The sequence below is a fragment of the Dipodomys merriami genome, unplaced genomic scaffold (genome assembly GCF_024711535.1).
Source record: "Dipodomys merriami isolate MVZ:Mamm:240054 unplaced genomic scaffold, mDipMer1.0.p SCAF_69, whole genome shotgun sequence".
NCBI classification, from domain to species: domain Eukaryota; kingdom Metazoa; phylum Chordata; class Mammalia; order Rodentia; family Heteromyidae; genus Dipodomys; species Dipodomys merriami.
In genome coordinates, this window is record NW_027206279.1 from 6,091,534 (window position 1) to 6,117,739 (window position 26,206).

General features: G+C 38.4%; 1 protein-coding gene across 1 annotated transcript in view; it reads right to left on the bottom strand.

Moving 5' to 3' along the window:
- The window catches only part of Ubr1 (ubiquitin protein ligase E3 component n-recognin 1), a 97,514-nt gene continuing 71,308 nt past the window's right edge, over nt 1–26,206 (bottom strand). Inside the window, exons 34-47 of the mRNA XM_070005914.1 lie at nt 23,680–23,773; nt 22,475–22,623; nt 19,333–19,388; nt 17,835–17,931; nt 16,142–16,209; nt 15,083–15,233; nt 13,128–13,215; nt 12,404–12,537; nt 10,569–10,677; nt 8,687–8,743; nt 7,661–7,738; nt 5,153–5,323; nt 3,927–4,028; nt 1–1,730 (exon numbers count right to left, since the gene is read on the bottom strand). Of these exons, the coding sequence (XP_069862015.1) occupies nt 1,589–1,730; nt 3,927–4,028; nt 5,153–5,323; nt 7,661–7,738; nt 8,687–8,743; nt 10,569–10,677; nt 12,404–12,537; nt 13,128–13,215; nt 15,083–15,233; nt 16,142–16,209; nt 17,835–17,931; nt 19,333–19,388; nt 22,475–22,623; nt 23,680–23,773 (1,496 nt within the window). The 3' untranslated portion in view covers nt 1–1,588. The remainder of the gene's footprint in view (nt 1,731–3,926; nt 4,029–5,152; nt 5,324–7,660; nt 7,739–8,686; nt 8,744–10,568; nt 10,678–12,403; nt 12,538–13,127; nt 13,216–15,082; nt 15,234–16,141; nt 16,210–17,834; nt 17,932–19,332; nt 19,389–22,474; nt 22,624–23,679; nt 23,774–26,206) is intronic.

Sequence of the window (26,206 nt, forward strand, 5' to 3'; positions counted from 1 at the left end):
TTTTTCTGTTTATGTGTTACTGAGGAATCGAACCCAGGGCTTCATGCATGCTAGGCAAGCACTCTACCACTAAGCCACATTCCCACCTGAAATGTGACAATTTCTGATTATCACTTGTTAATCTCCTTACAAGTTGTTCACTTGAGTTGTATCTGTTTCCTGATTCTTGCCTTTGAGTCATAATTATCCAAGTAGAAAACCATAATTGTGATTCTGATGTCTGCTTATGCCAATCCCTTACTGTAAAACTCACTTTTCACATAAAACAATCTAGCCCCAAATGTACATCACTGATCACTTAGTTAGACATTGATACTTGCTTAACTTTGCTGAATACAAGTGGGTAGGAAAACATATACACATATATGTGACAATAGCAGCGAAGGACAAAGAAAGGGGCAGTCTTTGTATCTTTCAAACTCTTTTAACATTACCCAAGACATTGGAAGCTAAAAAGGAGGGGTCCAGTTTTTCTTTTGTCTGGTATTTTATGACACATGTCTTGATACAAAAAGTCAAAATCAAGAACCAAGAAGTCATAGACTCAGGAGAGCACTACTATTTATAAACAAAATGGTTCAACCACAGCAAGGTAACTGGACATAGACTACTGATCACATGGCTTTTTTGGTTGTTTATAGTAGTCATAAAATTGGAGTTTATGAAAAGTTTACACAAAGACATAGAAGGTTGCAGAATTGGTGCCATACAATTTACAGTAATGTTCTACTAATTGGGGAAAATTTGGGGAAAATTTCTTATTCTATAAGTAGTTCATATCAGAATGGGTACAGGTTTCTGAAAGTCAAAGAGAGATCTCACTTTAGATACTTGCTTTTAGAAATTGAAAATACAACTTGAAACTCAACAAAGTCATTTGTAGATACAGGGGAGGATTATATAGTCTTTGTGCCATCAGGAATGAAAGATGAATATGTTATTTTTTGAGGTCCAAAGTGGGAAAAAAACTCTCACACCACAGAATTAACAATCTTCCCATAAAGATATTTAGATCAATTTCTGGCTAAAGCAGTAGGTGATGCTTTACTGATACTTCCTTAAAAGTGAATTACGTTTACTTTTATGCATCTTTCAAAATTGAAAAGTAGTTCATGGTTTCTGCAATTCCCCTTTAGCTGCAAAGAAGACCATAACATCAGAATCATCAGTGATCCAATGCTAGCTGAACTATGCTCAGGAAAATACCAAATACAAAATTGTGTTGAGTTAACCAACATATAAAATGTCCACAATTCTTAGCTGTGACTTCATTTATCAGGTGGATGGAATGAAATATATTAGGACAGATTAAGGAGAATAATTTTTTGGAAATAATAGCTTGGGGTGAAAACTTATTTCTTTAGTGTTCTAGAACATTAAGCATTAATCTGTCCTTTTTTCCCTTGAAATGTATGTTTGCTAATTGAAAGTGATACTCCATTAAGGAATATTTTATTGACGTACGTGAATCTGGACATGGAGCAAAAGACCCTCCAATAATTCCCCAGCCCTCAGAAAGTTCTCCATAATTTAAAATTTGTCTTTATTACTGTTGTCATTCGTGATTGTCTTGAGGCAGAATTGGCGCTCACAGCAACTGCCAGTTGAATCCAAATAACATCTGGTTCGTTTCCTGACTCCTGGCAATCTCTTCTATAATGCAGTGTTGCTGCCAGACCAGATGGAGCTTCCGATATCGCTCACGAGATAAATGAAGGGGATTGCCCCTCCTTTGGGGGGGGAAAAATCCAACATGTCAGTTTGAATCAAATGATGGTTACATCTTTATTGACTAACTTAGTATATGCACACTTGAGATGTTCCTGGAGTTGTGAGGAATCACTGGGAGAGGGGTTAAAAAGTGTATCTCTTTACCATTATCCACAAAAAACTCAATAAATGACTTAATGAAGCAGAAGTTTACTCCTTGACAATTCAGGAAATGGGGCTGAGCACACCACAGACATATAGACCTCATTTAAATGGCCAGTGAAGTTTATAACCTGAAGTGGGGTTGTATTCTTTTCTGAGTGGTTAGCCTGAATGGCTTTCTGGTCTCCAACAATTTATACAGCCTCTTTGTATAGTCTTTGTATAGAAGTTAGGTCTCAGGCATAACACTTACCAGTAACTATTTTACAACTCAGAAATATTTGGCCCTTAGGATACAATGGACTTACTAGTTGCATAACGCGTTTTTTCCTTATCTAGTTTTTGAAATGGGGTTTTTCCTATTCTGCCCAGGCTGGCTTCAAACTCCTAAGGACAAGTGATCTGAGTAGTCTGTGAATATGGATGTCTCACTGTACCTGGCTTAATAAGTATTTAAATAAAACAATTATACTGGGCTGGGAAGGTGGCTCAGTGGTAGAGTGCTTGCCTTGCATGCATGAGGCCCTGGGTTCAATTCCTCAGCACCACATAAGCAAAAAAAAAAACCGGAAGTGGCACTGTGGCTCAAATGGTATAGCACTAGCCTTGAGCTGAAGAGCTGAGGGGCAGCACCCAGACCCAGAGTTCAGGCCCCGCAACTGGACAAAAAAAACCCAAAATTATACTTTAATGGTAACTTCCATAGTTTGTAACACTGTGTAGTAGCTAATAACTGAAGTTTGACTATTGGTATTCAAGTATTTTAGATGGTTGTATAATTATTAACTACTTTTAGCTCCCAAAGATCTTTCTCCCTAAATCTAAAGACAAGTCAAATGTTGTCACAATAAAAACCAATCTCTATATGATTGAATAGATCTCAACCCCATCTAGTGAGCCTATTCATTCTGAGCAATGTTTTAAATATGTCTCACTATGTACCCAGGTTGGCCTTGAACTCATTATTCTCCTGCTTCAGTATCTGGAGTACTGGTGTAACAGGTGTATACTACCATGCTTGGCTTCTTAATCTTTTGGGACCATTGTTAGTGGTCGTACTTCAATAGAATAAGCCAAGAGAAGGACTCCAGTTCCTATTACCAGGGAAGGACACAGACAATGTCAGGATCTAATGCTCAAAAAGAAGGAAAGCTGATATATCTTCAGATATTGTAATGGGAACAATAAATACCTGCTCTGAAACAAAGTCCCTCACTGGAGACTGAATGTTCTTTTTTCATGTATCAGTGCCACACATTCTAAATGATTCTGAAGAAAGGCTGACTTAAAAAAATAAGACATTTAATCATTAAGATGCTTTTCAAAGCCGGGCGCCAGTGGCTCATGCCTGTAATCCTAGCTACTCAGGAGGCTGAAATCTGAGGATCGTGGTTCAAAGGCAGCCCAGGCAGAAAACTCCGTGAGACTCTCTTCTCCAATAAACCACTAGTAAACTGGAAGTGGCACTGTGGCTCAAGTGGTAGAGCACTCTCCTTGAGCTGAAGAGCTGAGGGATAGTGCCCAAGCCCAGAGTTCAAGCCCTACGATCGACAAAAAGAAAGGGAAAAAAAAGATGCTTTTCAAAAATGAAGAGAAAAAATACTTCCAAATTTTGGAAAGGCACAAAGTTACTGAAAATTAGCCATTTAGGATGGCACCACATTAATATTTTTAATTTTTAACCTATTTAAAAGCCATCTCTATTAGATTTTATTTATTTTTTTTGGGTCTGGTCGTATGCCTGAACTCTGGGCCTGGGCACTGTCCCTCAGCTCTTCAGCTCAAGGCTAGCGCTCTACCACTTGAGCCACAGCGCCACTTCCGGCTTTTTTCTTTTTGCTTATGTGGTGCTTAGGAATCGAACCCAGGGCCTCATGCATGCAAGGCAAGCGCTCTACCACTGAGCCACCTTCCCAGCCCCTCTATTAGATTTTATTAACTATTAACCTTTGTGTTTAAGAAATGTTACCATCCCCATACAATGGTATGACTAAAATAAAAGAGCAAGATACAGGAGGACTGATCAAAACTTTCCGATGAAAAGAAAATCTTACTTTAGCCCAGGGTCTGTTTCTCCATATTCATCCAAATAAGGAGCTGGATAGGCACAGCCTCGGGCTTTACCTTCAACCAGGACCACTCTGCACTCTCTGATTCTGAAGAACAAACAAACAAAACCTTATAAAGTACCTGCAAAGAATAGCAAAGTTCAGAAAGAAGACATGGCCAACATCGGTTAGGAATTTACTATTAGGATAATATTAGAAGAATAAATTGTGTTTCATCTAAATATAAATACAACTTTTTAAGTGATAGGAAAAGAAATGGGATCATTAATACTGGTTGAACACACTGACAGGAGTTGTTCTAATTGAGCCACAGATTCTGTGAAAAACAATGGATGGTGCTTGTTTGTTCATGTTCGGTTTTCTAATTTCCAAACTAGAGGGAGGGAGTTGGTTTCATGGAAGAACAGAACTACATCCTCTACTCTGAAACCCACATGTCAATCACAAGGATGAGCAGGGATGCAGGCACACAGGCTCTTCTGGTGAAAGCTACCCTCTAACCACACAGATTGAAAAGAACCACTGCCGGGTACCTTGAAGACACTAAGAAGAGTGGGTAAGTACTACAGAGAAATATGCAGAAGGAAATGGGGATTTAGTTTGGCTTCTATGTATTCTTTCCTCTTCGTTCAAAAGATGCTTTGAGCAATGACAATATATTTCATAGTAAGATATTTAGGCTTATGTTTACAAATACAACAACCCATAAAGTTGCATTACATGGACAGAGTGGAAAGAAAAGTAGAATATACATGTCCATTTGAATTTTTTCTCTCTCAAGAATCCTTGACTGTTCTTTAATAAATACGACTTAACTGTTTCACTGTCAATCTTGTTGAAAGACTTGTTGAAAAGCTGAGTTAATACAAGAAATGAAGGACAAGCAAAAATAACTATTTACATAAACTAGTTAAACATACATTTTAAGACTAAAAATTCTTTAATTATCTCTGAATATTATACAATACCAAAGTCATTACCACAAAGTCTAGCCATGTAAAAATTTCTACAAATAGTGGGAATATGAGCAGAATCCAACTACATTTGATTACTTTTTTTGTAATGTTCCTCAAGTGCAATTTAATAAGAATAGGTTTATACTCTAACTTCTGATCAATTACTTCTTACAACAAACTCATTATAACAGCCTCTAGATAGGATCCATATTCTGTGGTTTGTTTTTGTAAATTTCCAGATCACTCAGTACTTACTTCAAGAAAATGCAGACTCCTGCTCCACAGTGAAGTGCATGAAAAATGCAAGCTCCAACCTCTTCCCCATTCACAATTTCTTGGCAGCAAATGTTCTGAGAGCACAGGATGGTCCCACAGAAAAGACAGAGAACCGGATGCTTTCGTTCATCATCCGCAGACCGTGGACACCTCAAAAGGGAAAGGAACATTTAATGTGGAGGAAAAAAAAAAAAGTACCAAGTACTTAAGAGTGAAGGATGCTTTCCATCATTGGTCCTTTCCACCAAGGGAAGCTCTTAAAACATAAGGGTACATTTAATTAGTTTATTCCTCTTTAATACTTCCTGTAAAGGGACTTACAGTTTACAAAAACTTAATCTCATGATTATGTCTGTCTTGAAAATGAGATTTATTTCATTTAACATGAGTCAAATGCCTCCCTCTACTAGCTTAGTCAAGCTTATAAGCATGAATTTTTTTTTTTCTGTGCTGGTTATGGAGCTTGAAGATTTCACACTCACCCTTAGCTCTTTCTACTCAAAGTTGGCGCTCTAGCACTTGAGTCACAGTTCCACTTCCAGCTTTTGGAGGTGAATTGAAAATAAGACTCTCTCCAATTTGCCCCAAGCTAGCTTTGAACTTCAATCCTTAGATATCGGCTAAGATTACAGGCATAAACTATTGGCACTTGGCTGGAGTGCTTTTTAAAAAAATTACATTATGGCCAGGCACCAGTGGCTCTCACCTATAATCCTAGCTACTCAAGAGGCTGAGACCTGAGGATCGTGGTTCCAAGCCAGTCTGGGCAGGAAAAGTCTGTGAGACTCTTATCTCCAATTAACCACCAGAAAACCAGAAGTGGTGGCTCAAAGTGGTAGAGCCTTGATTGAAAAAGCTCAAGGACAGTACCTAGGCCCTGGGTCCAAGGGCCACAACCGGCCAAAAGAAAAGAAAAAAAAGAAATGAGAAACTGTGGCCTTTGAGTTAATGTACCCTTCTAGCTGAGAATCATAGCAAGTCTTAGGAAGGGAAAAAGTGGAAGAGATTACTCACTTAAACCATTTGTAGCCAAGAGCTGATGGCTCACACCTGTACTTCTAGCTACTCAGGAGGCTGAGAACTGAAGATCATGAGCCAGAACCAGCATAGGCAAGAAAATCTGTGACACTCAAGATTCAGAGACAGTACCCAGGCTCTGAGTTCAAGCTCCAGAACTGGCACAAAACAAAAACTTAAAAAAAAAAAAATTTGAGATCTGACAATTTTGCATAGTGGTATGTTGGAGCCTTGCTATATTTTCTGAAAGAGATACTGTTGTCTTTAAAAGAAATCTCATGCTCCTCCTATCTCTATCTACACACAATGAGAAATAAGATTTATATGAAAGCAAAAAGATAGGAGATCAAGTGATTTACCTTAGAGTCTGCGTTGAAGAACATCAGAAGAATCTCTAAGAGAGCTTTGATAATTTATTCTGAGATGCATTTTCTCAGGCAAAATGAGAAAACTGCCATTATTTATATAGGAGCAGAGGTACTACACGCTATGACTCTGTACATAGCATTCTCCTATAGATGAGGGAGCTGCTTTTCATCTCCAGGGACTACTCCAGAATATATAGTCATTTAAATGTACAGCTCAAATGTTTCATCTTTAAGGCAGGATATCTGAGTCTAAGTCACTAGCTATCCTACAGACGAAAAAAATATTGAGTGAAGTACACTTATTCCAGCTGCTTGGCAGCAGACATAGGACCTTAGTCTGAGGTCAGCAGACATAGGACCCTAGTCTGAGGTCAGCCTGGGCAAAAAATTCAAGAAGGTAACAGGTAGAACTGGTGTAACATACTTATAATCCCAACAACTTGAGAGAGAAAGAATTTAGTCTGAGAATGGTCCAGGGTGGAAAACATGAGAGACCCTATCTGAAAAATAAGCTAAATCATAAAGGGCTCTGAGTAAGGCTTAAAAGGCAGAAAATCTGCCTAGAAAGGAGAAGACTGTAAGCCACACTACTGTCAATGGGAAACAAAAATAACAAGCAGTGATAATCCAACAGCTGAGATGATTCACTCTAAAAGAGCAGAGAATCTGTCTTCATTTTTATTTGAAACCAGTCAGAGAAACATCATTCCAGAGACTCTTCACTGTTCAACTTTATAAATATACTAAAAGCTACTGTAATGAATACTTAATCATAACAAATTGTGTGTTATGTAAATTTCACTTCAATTAAAAGACTGACATTACCACAAGGAAGGATGCTCAACGCTCAGTGTTTGCTTTTTGAAAAGCCAAGTTAGTAGTAATGAAGATGAACTCACACACACACAGACACAGACACACAGACACACACACAGACACACACACAGAAACACACACAGACACACACAGACACACAGACACACACACACAGACACACACACACACACACACACACACACACACACACACACACACGCACACACACACGCACACACACACGCACACACACACGCGCGCGCGCGCGCGCGCGCAGAGGTTTTACCTGAAATGAGAAGCTTGATTTAGGAGGCAGCTGTAGTCATCAGGAAGCTCTATCAAACTGTTTCTTTTTCTAGGGTACCTACAAATGTAATTGAAAAGACAGCTTTATAAGAAACAAGACTAAAACTAAAATAGGTGACAATAGGAAGAATATCTTCAAAATAACAAAAGGATTAAGAGTAAGCAATTAAGAGTAAGCTCCATAGCTGAATAGACTAATTTCAAGCTTCTCAGCTTGCATCTTCCCTCAGATGGCTTTCTTCCCACTCAAGTCCCACTGTTTGCTAATACTAAGTTTTTTCTAGTTAGATTATAGACTGTCTAGGAAGGTAACCAAACAGAGTGGTTAAAAGCATAACTTTTTAAAAAACACTTATTATTATCTTTAAGTTCCCATTCTACAAAACAGTATATGAATACAAGCTGTCTGACAACATTGTCATCCATCAAGAGGATAACTTTTGAAATGAGACAGAATGATTACATGTGTACATGCACACATACTATAAATGCACACATACATTACAAAAGAAAGAGAGCAGGCTTCATGAAGGTGACATTTAAATTGTGGAAAGGGTTGATTCAGAAAGTCAAAACATAGGAAGTTAAGAAGGCTAAAAAAAAAAGTTCTTTTGGCTAGTTGTAAGCATATAAGCAGAATGAGGAAGCAGTTCTATTCCTATTATTATTCTCCAAGAAAAAAAGTAGTTTATAGAAATACTAAAACCCAGTGCCTTTTGCAGCTCCCTGATACCATCATTTGCCTTCTGATAGGTGTGCAGTAGCTTAAGCAAGGTCTTCTCAAGAGGGGCCTCTGACAACTCAGAGGGAAAGAAAGGATGCTCCAACAAAAAAAAAAATCACTACATAGGAAGAATCTGATTTAGGCAAAGATAACAGATAAACAGGAAACAAAGAACCAAGTGAAAATAAAGAAGGTGGACTAGACAACATGCCCAACAAACCAACCAACTACTTTAGCACACATTTTATGGAGGGGGGCGGGGTGGAAGGGAGTAAAACCAACCTGACCACAGTGCTTTTCTGCTGTAAACTGTTGAGTAAGATAGGATCAGCGCACCACCTGTGTGCAGAACCAAGAGAGAAGGCAAATGGATTATCAAGAGTGAAGCACGAAATTCATCTAGGAGCCATTTTCTCCAATTTTGTAGTCCTTTCTTTTTCCATATTCCCCCTTCTATGGTTATTTTATCTTATTCTTGTCTCTTTTCTTACATTCTTCCCTTTCTTTTTTCTATTTTAGTCCTAAAAAAAGGTTTTGTTAATTAAGGTTTAACTAGAAAGACAGTAATCATTCTAAGTAAGTATGTAAACAAGAATTTAATATTAGGAAGTAGTAATAAAAGTGATGAGATCTGGGGTTTGCTTAGTGGTAGAACACTTGCTTAGCAGGCACCCTGGCTCTGAGTTCCATCCTGAAGACTGCTGAAAACATGAAGGGAATGTGAACAGGGGTGAATGAGGATGAATATAGTCAAAGTAGTTTGTCTGCATATATGAAAATACAACAATAGGCTAGGGACCAGTGGCTCATGCCTATAATCCTAGCTACTCAGGTGAGGAGGCTGAGATCTGAGGATCACAGTTCAAAGCCAGCCTGAGCAGAAAAGTCTATGAGACTCTTTTTTTTTTGGTCGGTCATGGGAGTTGTACTCTGGGCTTGGGCCCTGTCCCTGTGCTCTTCAGCTCAAGGCGAGCGCTCTACCACTTGAGCCACAGTGCCACTTCCGGTTTTCTAGTGGTTTATTGGAGATAAGAGTATCACGGAGTTTCCTGCTTAGGCTGGCTTCCTCAGATCTCAGCCTCCTGAGTAGCGAGGATTACAGGCATGAGCCACCGGTGCTGGGCTTCTGTGAGACTCTTATCTCCAATAAACCAAAGAAAGCCAGACAGCACTCAGGCCCAGAGTTCAAGTCCTACGACTGACCAAAAACAAAAAGAATGGAGACATGTCACATGATCCCCCTTCCCTTGCCCCCACTGGAGGTGCAGGTCATATGGGGTAGAAAGTTTTTCTGAAAAGAGACATAGTTCTAGAAAATTTAAGTGCTACAGCCAGGTGCCGGTGGCTCATGCCTGTAATCCTAGCTACTCAGGAGGCTGAGATCTGAGGATCGAGGTTCAAAGCCAGCCCAAGCAGGAAAGTCCATGAAACTCTTATCTCCAATAAACCACCAGAAACTCGGAAGTGGCACTGTAGCTCAAGCGGTAGAGTGCTCGCCTTGAGCTGAAGAGCTGAGGGACAGAGTCCAAGCCCAGGGTTCAAGCCCCATGACCGACAAAGAAAGAAAGAAAGAAAGAAAGAGAAAAAAGAAAGAATGAATGAAAGAAAGAAAGAGAAAATTTAAGTGCTACATCTTTGATCTAACAAATGGTTTTCTTTATCTCCTCTGTCAGCCTCTTGAGATGTGTGCTACTCAGTGAGATGTGTATCTGTTTTGGAAACAGTTGTAATTTGGGTTCCTTTGATTCTGAATTTGATTGTGATTTTCTATTTGCTAGCAATAGCCAGCCACTATCCCGGAATGAAACACCAGTTGTGGAGAAGATGAATGAAATAAATACATAGTAGCCATCAAGGTACAAGCAGAAATTCCATCTGCTTACATGCTAGTCTTATTCCTACTCAAGTCTACGAAATAGGAATTGCCTGTGCTTTTGCCACCCCTTCTATCAATGCTAATCAATCTCAAAGCTAAGCAAATAATTATACTTTGTATTTTCACACTGGGCATTTGGGAGACTGTGTGGCAGGATTGTGAATTTGAGGACAGCCTAGGCTACGTAGTGAGATTTTTGCCTCATAAATGTGTCAATAAATCAAAAATGAAAATAAAAATTTTAAATTACATAGTAACCCAACAATGACATTATTATCCCTATAGTACCTCTGAAGCAAAGGTTTTACAGTATCCCAATATTCCTGGAAAAGCAGGAACAAATTTGTAGGTAAAGATAGATAGCTACATAATGCACTGTACTCTCCTTCTGCAGAATCTGCAAGAAAATGAAAAAATATAATAAATACATTATTTTTCTCTAGTCAATATTCAAAGAGTGTCACTTTATGCTCATTTTTCTACAATAGAGTATATTTTATATTCTGTGTAACAGTGGGCAAATAGCCAAATGATCCTTTTACAAATTAAGTCCTTTTAGTTGTTTTGTTTTTGTGTTTTGGGGCTTGAACTCAGGTCCTGGGTACTGTCCCTGAGCTTATTTGCTCATCGCTAATGCTACCACTTGAATCACAGCTCCACTCCCAGCATTTTGATGATGAGTCAGAGATAAGAGTCTTACAGACTTTCCTACCTGGGCTAGCTTTGAACTGTCATCCTCAGATCTCCATATCCTGAGTAGCTAAGGTTATAGGCATGAGGTGTGAGTATGCGTGTGCACACATGTACTTGTACACATCTTGTGGGTGGTACTGGGGACAAAGCTCTGGCCTCATACATGGCAGACAAGCACTCTATCACAGCTCTTCACATCCCACTCAAAAAACTATGCCATCCAGGATCTAGACCTTAGCTGCCTCTGAAAACTACTACTCTCCTCTCAAACCATGCTCATTAGGTTTCCAGTCATACTCATGTTTTGGGTGTCTCTGACTATGCCACGCAAACTCTATGTGTTTATTTTTCCATCTGCTTAGGAATTCTCTTCATCTTCATCCTATCCATGCAGCTCTTTCTTCAGTATCTCTCTAGGGGAAACTTTCCATGGCTACCTACTGCAGGGCGCACTCTGGCCCCCACAGTCTCTAGTCCCATGACCAGCTTTATTTTTCTTTGCAATATTTTTTATAATTTTACATTATATAATACATATTTATCTTTATATTTAGTCCCCTCCCAATGTAGGGACTTTCTTTACTGTGGACTACTAGATCGTGTGTGTGTATGTGTGTACATACAACATATTTATACTGGCAAGAGTTTGGTCAAATATTTTACTGAACTGAGTTCATACTAGATCGTGTGTGTGTGTGTGTGTGTGTGGGTGTGTGTGTGTCTGTGTGTGTGTGTGTGTGTGTGTGTGTGTCTGTGTGTGTGTGTACATACAACATATTTATACTGGCAAGAGTTTGGTCAAATATTTTACTGAACTGAGTTCAAGATAGAGAAGCTGAAAGCCAGTAAAGGTGACTGATTAGTTTATTCTCAAAAGACAAAAAGAAGAATCTACTTATAGTTTTGGTGACTGTTCCAAAATCTGACTTTTACCCACAGAAATCCACAAAGAAGCCTTTTTACTTTGGTCTAAATTTAGAGGCAAGTATATGAAGATGACAATTATCCTGGTGCTTAAATATCCATAGTCTCATTTGATTCTAACAGGCCTTTTCTACTAGTAATTGCATTATTTAATGTAGCTTTATGATCAAAATTCAAATAACAGAATATCTAAGTCTTTCTCCCAGCCAAATAGTGCTCCTTCCTAAAGACCACTAATGTCTGTACTGTCCAACGTATCACTTATATTCTTCATTTCAGCATTTTATAAATGTAGGCACATAAATTATACATGCCAAGAGCAGCATTTGCTGATAAGGCTAATCTGGTTTTGGACTTCACTTTTCACATTCACCAGGGCAGAACACGTAAGTCTAGAGTGAAGATGGATGATGGATAGAGCAGAGAAATAATTCTGGCTGCTCTAATCTTGCATTTTTGAGATTAAAGATGAGAATAAGAAGTCTGCATGTGCAACTGCGACTTACTGGTAAGCAGTTCTTCAGGCGGAGTTACCCCAAGTAAGTAGTGGAAGAAGAGCGCGGCGCAGCGAAGGTAAGGAGTGATGCCATTCTTCAATGCGACCCACAAATACCAGCCAGGAGTACTACACCCAACGCAGCTAGGAGACAGTATTCCAGAAAAGAACAGAACAGTTATCAGATAAACCTCTAGATGTTAAGCATATCCACTGTAGTTAGTATTTACACAATTTACCAACCACCAAAATTTTAAACATTTAAAATTAAAATAGCCAGGTGCTGGTGCTGAGCCACTGGGCCTGTAGCTACTCAAAAGCTGAGATCTGAGGATCACAGTCTGAAGCCAGCTTGGGCAGAAAAATTTTAACTAATTTTTTAGAAACAAAAAGGTTCAAAAGCTATATTGCCAGCCGGGCACTGGTGGCTCACGCCTGTAATCCTAGCTACTCAGGAGGCTGAGATCTGAGGATCACAGTTCAAAGCCAGCCCGGGCAGGAAAGACTGTGAGACTCCTATCTCCAATAAACCACCAGAAAACCGGAAGTGGAGCTGTAGCTCAAGTGGTAGAGCGCTTGCCTTGAGTTGAAGAGCTGAGGGACAGCGCCCATGCCCAGAGTTCAAGCCCTACAACCGACCAAAAAAAAAAAGCTATATTGCCATTCAATTGAACAAAGATGTGGAATTATTAGGTCAATACTAATGCAGACTGGACTAATGAACAGTTACTCACCCATTTGTGTATTGTGAAACTTCTGCAAGGAAAGAGGATGCAGAATGAGCCTCTTCACTGTCTTCTTCAACTGGGGCCAGAGGGAGGCCTGAAAAAGAAATCCTACAAGCTGAATTCAGGGATTCATTATCAAATCTACAAATCACACCTCTATGCTGATAATAACCAACTCTGCCCCTCACCTTAAGACTCTGATTAAGTCACTTAAGTTTGCTCAACTTTAGTTTTATTACATTAAAATGCAGATAAAATGCCTCCCTTGATGTTTTCTATGAGGCATGGTTACAGCATTGCTGCTGTATGCTACTGCTCTATTGCTTTAAAACACTTTTGCTTAAGCATTAATTCTTTTGAAAGGTTACAATTAAAATAACTCTGAGATGGGGCTGGGAAGGTGGCTTAGTGGTAGAGTGCTTGCCTTGCATGCATGAAGCCCTGGGTTCCATTCTTCAGCACCACATAAGCAGAAAAAGCCAGAAGTGGTGCTGTGGCTGAAGTGGTAGAATGCTAGCCTGGAGCTGAAGAGCTGAGGGACAGTGCCCAGGCCGAGTTCAGGCCCCATGACCAACACAAAAATAAATAAATAAAATAATAATAAATAATAATAAATAACTCAGAGATTTTATGTTATCTTAGATGCTAGTCTTTTCATTTTCCAAATGAGAACTGGACTAAGAGTACACGCATCCACCATTGTTGCACCTTATAAACTAGTTTCATGACCTTAAATAAGGTGAAGTCATCATTTTCATGAAATGCGTAATAAATTTAATTTAGATTCCCTCCATTCAAGTTTTTTAGCTAACTTAACACTTTTAGGGCTTTAAAACTCAAGCCACATTTTAAAAGGACATTCACTGGAGTCTCTGTTTCACTGCCTGTATCTTTATCTTATTACCCTAGCAGCAATCATTTAAGTAAATATGAACATATACAATCATATATACATATAAGACATCTAACAAGGAAGTGGCGCTGTGGCTCAAGTGGTAGAGCACTCGCCTTGAGCTGAAAAGCCCAGGTCCAGAGTTTAAGCCCCATGACCAACAAAAAACAAAAACAAAACAAAACAAACAAACACAAAGGCACTATGTTACACCCACTCTTCTGCATGCTGCTTTTCCCACTTACTAGAGTATACCCTGCAGAGCATTATATATCAGTAAATCTTGTTCATTCCAGACTGGTCCTGAACTCCTGGACTCAAATGATCCTTCAGTCCAGCATCCTACCCAGCCTATAGCTGGTTCTACAGACATGTGCCAACATACTTGGCTGGGATAGAAGCAGAAGTGATGGATCAAAGGGTGGATGCATATGTAATTGTTGTATTTTAGTTAATATCATCACTTTATCTATCTTCCTCCTGTAGATATTGGAATTTTTAGCATTCCTTATTACTTAGTGATACTCAGACCTGGACTTAGGGAAATTTCTGAAATTTGATTGTTTCTTATCACAAGGAAATTTACATCAAGGAAGGAAGAGCAGAGAGGGGTGGCAAGGAGAGGAGTGGCACAATAAAATAAAAAACAAGTAATGATAAAATAAGCCAGTCTGTGATGAATACTAGAAGACAAAAGTACTGTTATTTTGGTTAGAAGAATAGAAAATGGTTCCTTGTACAAGCTTAATGAAGAGTTGAACTTTTCAACTCAGGTCAGGAGAAACGGAGAATAAGGATTTTTTTAAATGGGAAAAGTGGATCTAAATGGCTTCCCTACATATCTACAGAGCAGTTACAAATGAGACAACCAGTAGCTTCAGCTAGTTATTGTTTTCTCAACTTAAGTCTAGCTTTCCCAGTTTAAATGGAATTTGTAAAGAAGAAAATGAATAATCATTCAATAGAAGACACGCTCAGAAATACCTATTATGATTAATCATACACCTTATTCTGCCAATAAAGCAGGGGCAGATGTTATTTCCAGTCAATACCCACACAGGAGCTTTACCTGTATCCATTGTAAGAAGTATCTGAAGCATGTGTGCCATGGTGATCAAATGGAAGAGATAAAGGTGGTTATAGGAAGAACTAATTGATGAAGGCTGCAGATCAACAGTGTCATCCCAGTACAAGGACGGGAATGCTAACACAGTACCTACCTATGAGAGAAAAATGGACATCAACAGGGACAACAATGAAAGACTACACAAGTTATTATCATGACTAAGTAGAAAAGGCACCAGATACTGTACTGCATTTGTGGTTCCTTTCATTGCTACCATATTTTTCCTAGGCATTCAACAGAATATCTTGGCACATAATCATCAGAAAATAGGTTAATCCTTTACTTAGTAAGTACGCTAGATCTAGGTAGTGGTTTTCAACATGTGGTTTGGAAGATTGAACATTACAATCATTGGAGAGCTCTTACAATGAGTGACATGGTCACACAGGCCTCAACTCAGGCCTCCAAACAAATCAGAATCTCTAGGGACAGGGCCTAGTTACCAGTATTCTGTTCAAACACCCCCAGATAACAACCCAGTAGAGGCCTAGACAATGAGCAATGGCTTTCTTCAGAGAAGTTGGTTTAAAGAGGTAAGATCTGTACAGGATGAGAACATCTGTCGCCTGTCCACAGGTGTTATAGAGAAGCCTAGATACATCTATAGCCTGGTCCCTATTACTAAATAATGATGTCATTCACTATCTATAATATAAACAAGGCAAGAAAATGGGGTGGGAAAGAAGCATAAGATTGCTAGGAAAGTTTCCTATATATATCTATACATAGATATATATATATATATATAAAATAAAAATATAAATAAATATAACAAACTTAGAACCAATTGTAAGCTTAAAAACAAGTGTTACTTTATTTTTAATGCTATCTTGATGATCTTAGTCCAATCTATACCTGTTCATAAACAGAATGAGTAAAGGCTAAACTTCACAGGTTGAACATCAATAAGTTATTACCTTGAATAGAAAGCATGACTTTGAATGAGGAAAACTTAAACATATCAATTTAGTGGCTTTCAAAAAAATTTTACTAAACACTTACCAAAACATGAAACAGATCTATAGACAAAAGGCATGGTGTTTCTTCTGATTTTAGGTTTGGAAGAATAACTAAAACAAAATACAATTCAGTCAGAAAGACAGCAATGTAATTAAATAAAATGCAAGCTAGAAGATAAAATTTAGAAATTAGTACAACATACCTTTAAGATCTGAGAACTATCATAAAAGATAAATTGAATTTATGAAAGGATATTAGAAAGGCTTAGATACAATTTAAAGGCTGGAAGATAAGATCTCAGAGGAAAAGGTAAATGAAGCCCGGCACCAGTGGCTCACGCCTGTAATCCTAGCTACTCAGGAGGCTGAGATCAAAGGATCAAGGTTCAAAGCCAGCTTGGGCAGGAAAGTCTATGAGAATCTTCTCTCCAATAAAAACCACTCCAAGACAGGAAGTGGCACTGTGGCTCAAGCGGTAGAGTGGCAGGGACAGTGCCCAAGCCCAGAGTTCAAGCTCCATGACCAACCAACCAAAACAAAACAAAACAAAAAAAGGTAAATGAACTACAAAATAAACTAGAGATTGCCCAAGAAATATTTGTTGGCTGAAGGTGTAGTATGGGAAGAGTATAAGCTTATTTTATGCATGAGGCCCTGCTTTCAATAATTCGTAGCTCTTTTACCCCTAAATACTGAGTAAGTTAGGACAGTTTCTTTTATAAAAGTTCCCTCTATCACTTTTTCTCCACTAATTGCACTAAATGTTCTATGATATATAATATCTGTCTCTTTAAAAAAAAGCCAGGCGCTGGTGGCTCAAGACTAGCTATTCAAGAGGCAGAAATCTAAGGATCAAGGATTGAAGTGAGCCCAGGAAAACAAATCTAAGACACTCTTATTCCAATTAAATAGCAAAAAGACAGAAATGAAGCCATGACCCAAGTAGTAGAGTACTATTAGCCTTTAGTGAAAAAGCTAAGTGAAAGCTAGAGGCCCTGAGTTCAAGCCCCATTATTGACATAGAAAAGCAAAAAAAAAAAAAAAAGAACAAACAGAAAACCATATTAACCTGAGTTCTAAGAGTCCCATACTTAGCATTTCTATTATTTTATTGACTTGCTGAAATAAAATTATTGTTGTACATGGCTTTGGGTCACTACCAAAATTAAACATTTTAAAATCAAGTCGTTTATCACTTTTCTAAGCAGACATGGATGTTAGTCACTATGGGTATTAATTCAATTTCCTAAGTAGGATGAAAGTATTTGAAAAATACCTGATCTTTAAAGTAACACTGCAAATATTCAGGAGTAGCTATGCAGTTTGTTTACTACCCCACCCCACCACCTAGGTCCTGAGGTTTGAACTCAGGGCCTAGGCACTATCCTTGAGCTTTTTCTGCTCAAAACTAACACTCTACTACTTGAGCCACAATGCCACTTCTGGCCTATTCTGAGTAATTTATTAGAGATAAGGCCCTCACAGACTTTCCTGCCTGGGCTGGCTTTAAACCAGGATCCTCAGCTCTCAGCCTCCTGAGGAACTAGGATTATAGGCAGGAGCCACCAGCACCTGGCCTACTTACATATTTTTGTAAACCTACTGCAGGCAGTGAGATTTCTTTAGGGGGTGTTCAAAATTAGAGCAGTGTGTTGTTTCCTAATGAAATACACCAATAGAAATGAAGTAGGAAAGAATGCCCAAATAATGTCACATTTATTAAGAGAAGATTCTACCTGACAGTAGGCGAACCAGATGTTTCTGTATCAGGACCTGAGAACAGGTAGTCCTCTGTGCAACTGCAAACTGCATCAATGCTTTCAGACCATTGTGCTAGAATGTAAGAGAGGGGTAGACAGAATGCTAAGGAAAGATGACAGGGCAAAACCAATTCTATCACAGTTACAAACTCAATATACACTTTATAGTCTAGCTGCAATATTCTTTTTTTTTTTTTTTTTTTTTTGTCGGTCGTGGGGCTTGAACTCTGGGCCTGGGCGCTGTCCCTCAGCTCTTCAGCTCAAGGCGAGCGCTCTACCACTTGAGCTACAGCGCCACTTCCGGTTTTTCTGGTGGTTTATTGGAGATAGGAGTCTCACGGTTTCTCCTGCCCGGGCTGGCTTTGAACCGCGATCCTCAGATCTCAGCCTCCTGAGTAGCTAGGATTACAGGCGTGAGCCACCAGCGCCCGGCTTAGCTGCAATATTCTTAATACCTATCAAGTTTGTGGTCTTACTAAATTTTTAACAGATTTTCACATGACAAATATTAAAGCTGTGATTTTTTTTGGGGGGGGGGGTCCGGTCGTGGGGCTGAACTCTAGGCCTGGGCGCTGTCCCTCAGCTCTTCAGCTCAAGGCTAGCGCTCTACCACTTGAGCCACAGAGCCACCTCCGGCTTTTTTCTTTTTATTTATGTGGTGCTGAGGGATCGAACCCAGGGCCTCAGGCATGCAAGGCAAGCACTCTACCACTGAGCCATCTTCCCAGCCCCCAGCTGTGATATTTTTAATTCCCTTAACACCTCATTTTTAGAGGCAATTTCTTAAATGTCTAGCCAATTTATGAATTCTATTGAGGCTTATACAAATGTATTTCTAGAAATTCTAAAATGATAGTTAAGAAAACCACTGGGCCACTCAACACATCTTCTGCTTCCCAAACGACAGAACTAGAGGGAAGTAAGTACACCTGGTGGATTCTGAGTTTCACATGCCACCTGTCAGGATAGAAGAGGGGAACGACAGTGGAATAGTCTAATAAATCTACTGTGCCCATTTTCTTTTCAGAGTGCTACTAGGATACACTCTTTTGGGTTTTATTTTGAGTTTTATGTTTTATTCTCAAACTCAGTTATGATGATCTGTTTAGAACTAAGCCAGCCTTGTCAATGATACATGATGTTACATGATGGTATAACATTAATGAGGAGAGAAAAATATAGGGGATTCCAAGTTTTAGATGTGACAATTCGCAAAGGAGTGGGAGAATAATGAGGTTATTACCTGGAACCTATGTAATCATTTAACTACAGAAAGTTGACTAAAGTACGTTACAGTGATCATTCATTTTCCTATAATATTGAAATAGTTCCTTTCTCCTCCCACAGAATTCCACTATTCTTCACAGGAAAAAGAGTAAACATTTTCAAAACTGTTAACTCTGGTTATTTATTTTAATATTTTAAATATCTCACAAAACTACAGCCTATATCAACTCTGTTGGAATATACATACCTGCCTATTTTGAAGTGCTCCAAACAGAGGTTTTCCTTCATCTCCCAATAGGTTTTCTTTAAAAAAAAAAAAAAAAGGAAAACACAAAAGCAATAAATCCAGAATACTGCCTTTTTTTTTTGAGACAATTTCTCACTATGTAGCTCAGACTGGTCATGAATTCACTAACCCAGTCTGCCTCAAATTGATAATCTTTCTGCTGCTGCTTCCAAGTGCTGGGATTGTAGTATTATATTCCATTCTTTTTCTATCTTTAAACAGTCCAAAATAAATGATGCTTTGACTCTTCAACTACATCTTGTGCCAATATATCTGTTATATTCTTTACCGTTCTCATAAGAGAGAGAGAAGTTAGCTGATTATATACTACAAATAAACATTATCTCACCACAAAAACAACTGAGTAAACATATTTGATAATTAGCTTGGCTTAATCTTTCTATAGTATATACTACTCTTTAAAACATCATATTAGCCAGGTGCCAGTGGCTCATGCCTATAATCCTAGCTACTCAGGAGGCTGAAATCTGAGGATCGTGGTTTGAAGCCATCCTGGGCAGGAAAGTCTATGAAACTCTTATTTCCAATGAACCACCAGAAAACCAGAAGTGGTGCTGTGGCTCAAGTGGTAGAGCGCTCATCTTGAGCTGAAGAGCTCAGGGACAGTGACCAGGCCCAGAGTTCAAACACCACAACCAACAAGAAAAAAAGAAAAAAAAAAAAAAACAACATCATATTATATCCAATTCAATTTTACCTGTCTATTAAAAAGATGAAAAGCAGAACATTATGTTTGCAGAATGGAAAAAAAAAACACTATAACACACACAATATGGAACTATACTAATTGAAAAGAATCTAATTATTACAAGATTACAAAATTACCTATGAAAAGATTCGGTATATTTCTATTGAGTGGGTCATTTACTTTATAACAAAACAAGGATTTTATGTTCTCAGCACCTAAATATAAGGAGATGTTAGTCTTTCCAAAGGTAGCAAAGTATAAAATACTGGTTGAATATTCCTAATCCAAAATTCTCTGAAGTTAAAACATTTTTTAGGTTTTTTCAAGTATTTTTTTCTTTGTTAACATACATTAATAGTACAAAGGTGCATCACAGTAAATAAATAAATCCATAAGTTCTATGGATTCATACAGTGTACTGCAGAAAAGTTCATCCCTTCAATTATGTTCACTGAATTTCCCTTCCTCCCCACTGCCTTTTTCAAACAGTCTGATATGCATATGTGTATACACACATAAACACAAATGTCTGCTAATTAATTCCATTTGGTCTACAGGGTCTCTTAATGCTGAAGTTTCTTTGGTTAGCTGTCTGGAGGACCTATCTGTTGGTGGGAATGAAGCACTGAAGTCTCACACCATTATTATGTTGGAGTCTGTCTGTGACTCTAAGGCTAGTACTGTTTATTTAATGTAATCAGATATACCTATGTGTGGTACATGTATGTTAACAATTGTTATCGCCTCTTGATGAACTATTTTCTTTGTAAATATAAATCTTTGTGCCTTCTGAGTAATTTTGAAGACTTTCTATAATTTTTATTGTCTGTAAAAGTAGTTGTACAAAGTAGCTGCCATTCAACAAAGCAGTTTATGAATACCCTGGGTCTTGATCGGTATCACCCCTTTCAATATTCTCACCCATTGAAGATTCTTTTTTCTATTTGGTGAACCCGGGACTTGAACTCAGAGCCTGGGCACTGTCCTTGAACTCTTCTGCTCAAGGCTGGTACTCGTCCATTTGAGCTACACTTCCACTTACTGCTTTTTTCGTGCTTAATTATAGATAACAGTCTCATAAACATTCCTTCCTAAGCTGGGTCAAGCTGTGATCCTCAGATCTCAGCCTCCTGAGTAGTTAGGATTACAGCTGGGATTACACCAGAAGTAGGCTGAAGACTTATCAGGTAAGAGTATAGCTACTCCTGTCTACTTTCCAAGTCCATTTGTTAGGAAAACTCTTAGTCCTTAAAACTCCTCTATGGTATTGTACTTTTTAATTATAAGGAACAAATGTGTTAATTTAAAATCTAAGTGATTCTTAATACTTCACTTTTCTACTTTTCTACTTCCAAGAAGGTGAAGAATTTGGCAGAAAACTTCACTTCAGACCTGTTTACCATATTCTTGATTGTATAAAGTTATAAATCAGCCATTAAAAAAGTTTTTTTTTTTTGGTACCAAGAATTAACCCAGGGCCTTATACATGCTAGGCTAGGCAAGTGTTTTCCACTTGAGCTGTCTTTCCTTCTTTCCTTCCTTCGTTAATTCGTTCATTCATTTCTTTCTTCCTTCCCTATTTTGGCAGTACTGGGGCTTGACCTTAGGGACTCCAATGCATTTGTGTTGTTTTCTCATGATTGGCTGTCTACCACTAGAGCCATGTCTTCAGTCCAGCTTTTTTATCTTCCTGGGCTGATTTTGTTTTTGTTGTTTTTTTCAAAGAAATTATTTACTTTAATAAAATCATGAAAATATATTAACACTAGTTATGAAGTACATGCAGCATTATGAGTATATTAAAAGATCTCATTTTTTAATAAAACACATTAATTTGTGAATCTACATATTTATCCTTTGAAAGGTTATACATTTTCGCATATTTTTCTTATACGTGATCAAGTAATTGGTACCTGTTACCTATCTATTAACTCATCCTTAACAATGAATACTGTATTATTTTCTATAAGTAAATAGGAATTTTTATGGGTCTCTCAATCCTGAGTAGCCAAGTTTGCAAGTGAGAACCACCAGTGCTTGCCTCCCTGCTTTATTTTGTTTTTGAGATATGGTCTTGCTAACTTTTAGCTGCACTGATCTAAAACTTGCCATCTGTCCTCTACTCTCAGGAATTACAGGTATTTGTCACCACTTTCAGCTAATCGACCACTTTTGACTGTTACATGCTTGAGTTATCCCTTTAAGCTATCTTTAACTTATGCTGCATATGATCACTATGATAGTTGGCTAAAAGTGACCTATAGAAAAAAATTACCAAAGCTCAAACAGCTCAAAGCCTTCTGGGATATTAGGAGAAAAATGATATACTTTTTGGTCAATGAATGTTAATTCTGTTTTAGTGAAATGCCCAAGCCATTTTCTTCTAGGCCTTACCAATTGCTTGAATAGTGAAAGCACATGTGCTCCAGGTCATCACAGGAACTCGAGGATCCATTTCATCAGGAGGCACTTTCAGTCCAATTCTATAAATTGTTGTGGCAAAGAGAACCACCATTTCCTTGATACTATTAGAATACTTGATCCTAAAAATGAAACAGGAGAAATTTATGTGGTAGTTTAGTAAAAAAGGCTACTTTCTCGGAAGTTTAAGTACAGAAGCAACAGAAACAAGTTAACCTTTTCTTTTGGCCACACTGGGATTTTAATTCTAGGCCTCATACTTGCAAGGCAGGTTCTCTACCACTTGTCATACCACTCTTACTTTTTTGCTCTAATTACTTTTCAAATAAGGTTCTGTATTGATGCTCAGGCTGGCCTGGGCCATAATGCTATTTCCACTTCCTATGTAGCTGAAATGACCATGCCCAGCTGGGTGGGAGTATCGCACAAACTTTTTTCCCAGACTAGCCCAAAATCAAAATCCTCATGACATCTACCTCCCAAGTAGGTGTAATTACAGGCATGAGCCATGAGGTACAGCAAATCCTTTTTGACAGAAGTAAATAGTTTTGTTAAATTAGAGATTAGAACCTCTGGAAAGTACTCTTGTATAGATAGGTGTATGTATGTGCTTGTCTTACAGGTATGTGTGATAAGGTAATAACATGCAAAGGAGTGGTAACGTGGTTTTTGGAACTTCCATTTGCAATAAATACCTCAGCAGCAATAGGACAGCTAATATAAACAAAGGTTAAAACGACAAAAGTCCAGATAGTAATATTTGTGAATTAATGATACTTGATTTATTGTATTATGTATTTTTCAAAGTGTTATCACATAAGTATCTTCCAGATAACATGTGGGGTAGATTTGAAGGCTAATGCCTCTTATATATATATATATATATGAAAAACTGATTACAAGGGAAGTGAAATGTAACTTTAAGTGAAATAAATCTAAAATGCTGATCCTCTTCTGGACCATACAGAATTGACTTTTTGTCATTGGTAGTGAAAAATATATGCCATGAAACATGTATTTTTAATATCTCAAACCACTTTATTTTACTAATACAAATAAAGCTCCAGGGAGAAAATGGGAATAAATACTTTTACAAATAAAAAATGAAGGAAAGAAAGATGGAAGGACTGTTTTCACTATTATTTTTACAACCATTTATAAACTTCATGGATACTTACGATGACTGAACTCCAAAACTCAGGATGGAATGAAACTCAAAAGTGGAATCGCCCATTCCTTGATTAAATAAGACAGGAATGGTTGGGCTTTCTCCTTATACATTAAAATGAAAAAGAAAGAAAAATCATGAATAAATTTAATCTGATAGTAATACATGTTGCTTTTTAAAATTATACATGATCATCTTAGAAAATACTAGAAGGCACTGAATAAGCATTCATACATTCTCCACCCAGGCAACCAGAAATGATATTGGGATGATTTTTCCTTTCTCCATATTAATATTTCTCCATGTAGATATTCTTAGACATCAATATGCTAATTTTATTTTAAAAAATAAAATAATGATTTCTAAGTAAAATAAGTTCTTTCAATAAGGAGTTTTCTAACAAACATACTGTTGTTAACTCCATTGGAACCAATTGTGAAACATATAAAGTTAATGGAGAAGGGATAATTAGGATGCTGCCAAAGACATTCACTGCTGACTGTTGTATTATCATTCTGTCTCTAAACGATCAAGTCCAAGTTCTTATTTGCAACCCTCCATAACCTTGTCCCAGAGTCTCCTCTGTTTCCTACTATGTACCCTCAACTCTGGTAAGCTAAGCTTTTTTAATGTATCTGAAAAATGTCATATTCATACTTTCTAGAAAACGTTCTCCTCATACCTATCTCCTCACCTCCAAATTTACCCCGAGATCAAATTAAGTCCCATTTTCTCCACAATATATTTTCCCTTGCTACAGCTTCTATTAATTAATTCTGGCTTTAAATATTTTCCCTTGCTACAGCTTCTATTAATCAATTCTGGCTTTAAATATTTTCCCTTGCTACAGCTTCTATTAATCAATTCTGGCTTTTTTTTGGCGGGGGGGGGGGGGGCGCGGAGGTGTTGGTCATGGGGCTTGAATGCTGGGCCTGTGCACTGTCCCTCAAGTCTTCAGCTCAAGGCTAATGCTCTACTGCTTGAGACACAGTACCATTCCGACCTTTTCTGTTTATGTGGTGCTGAGGAATCAAACCCAGGGCCTCATGCATATGAGGCAAGCACCCTCCCGCTGAGCTACCTTCCCAGCCCCTTTGGCTTTAAATTCTATTAAACAGATCTAATTCTTTCTTTCTGCATTAAGGTATGCATCTGTTCTATAGGGAGGTAAGATAAAGGCTTATACAGTAATGAGCATCTGATTAAACACTCAGCATTACAGAAGGTGAAATACATGGGGAACACTGGGACAAATAAAAGAAGGGAAAGATGAAAGAAATAAAACATAAATAATCTGTTGATACCTAGAAATGTTCTGAAATATTTTCTAGGTGAATTAGTCATCAATTTTAGATCTAAGGAAGGAATGAGACTGGAGTAAACTTTTTTTTTTTTTTGGTCCGGCCCTGGGGCCTGAAACTCTGGGCAAGGGCACTGTCCCTCAGCTCTTCAGCTCAAGGCTAGCGCTCTACCACTTGAGCCACAGCGCTACTTCCGGCTTTTTTCTTTATGTGGTGCTGAGGAATCGAACCCACGGCTTCATGCATGCAAGGCAAGCACTCTACCACTGAGCCACCTTGCCAGCCCCTGGAGTAAACTTTTAAGCAGGACATGTAAGCGCAGCCTGTTGTGCCAGCCACTAAGGTCATGGTGGAAGGACCACTATGCCCCCAGGTACAAGGCCAATCTTGACAGCAGAGCAATATGGGTTAAAAAAAATTTCAACTGGGGGCTGGGAAGGTGGCTCAGTGGTAGAGCGCTTGCTTGGCATGCCTGAGGCCCTGGGTTCAATTCCTCAGCACCACATAAGCAGAATAAAGTCAGAAGTGGCGCTGTGGCTCATGTGGTAGAGCGCTAGCCTTGAGGTGGGCCAGGCTCACACCAGTAACCCTAGCTAATCAGGAGGCTGAGATCTGAGGATCACGGTTCAAAGCCAGCTCGGGCGGTAAAGTCCATGAGACTCGTATCTCTAATAAACCACTAGAAAACTGGAAGTGGCGCTGTGGCTCAAGTGGTAGAGCACTTGCCTTGAGCTGAAGGGTGCAGGGACAGCGCCCAAGCTCAGAGTTCAAGTCCCACAACCGACAAAAAAAAAAAAAAAAAAAAAATCAGCTGGATTCTTTTTTATCCCATTTATTCACAGCCGAGTAAAGTGAGATACTTTTCTAAATACTTACACTAAATATTGTAAATGTCCTTTTTCTTTCCCAAGCATATCTCTACTAAAAACTAGTCTCTAAATTGTAAGGAACATGCAAATAAGGCAGTAGATTTAAGTGGTTGTCTAGTATTGGGGTTGGAACTTAGGGTCTTGCATTGCTAGGCAGGCACTGCACCAAGCCTTTAGCCCTCTTTGTGTTGTTATTTTGAGATAGGACTTTGCTTTTCTGCCCAGACCTGGGACTGGACTGTGATCCTCCTATCTGGTAACCAGAATAACATAGCATCCAATTTCTTCAACTGAGTTTCAAGAACATTTTGTGTAGACTGCCTGGAATCTTGATCCTCCTCACCTTAGCCTCCTGAGTAGGTAGGAT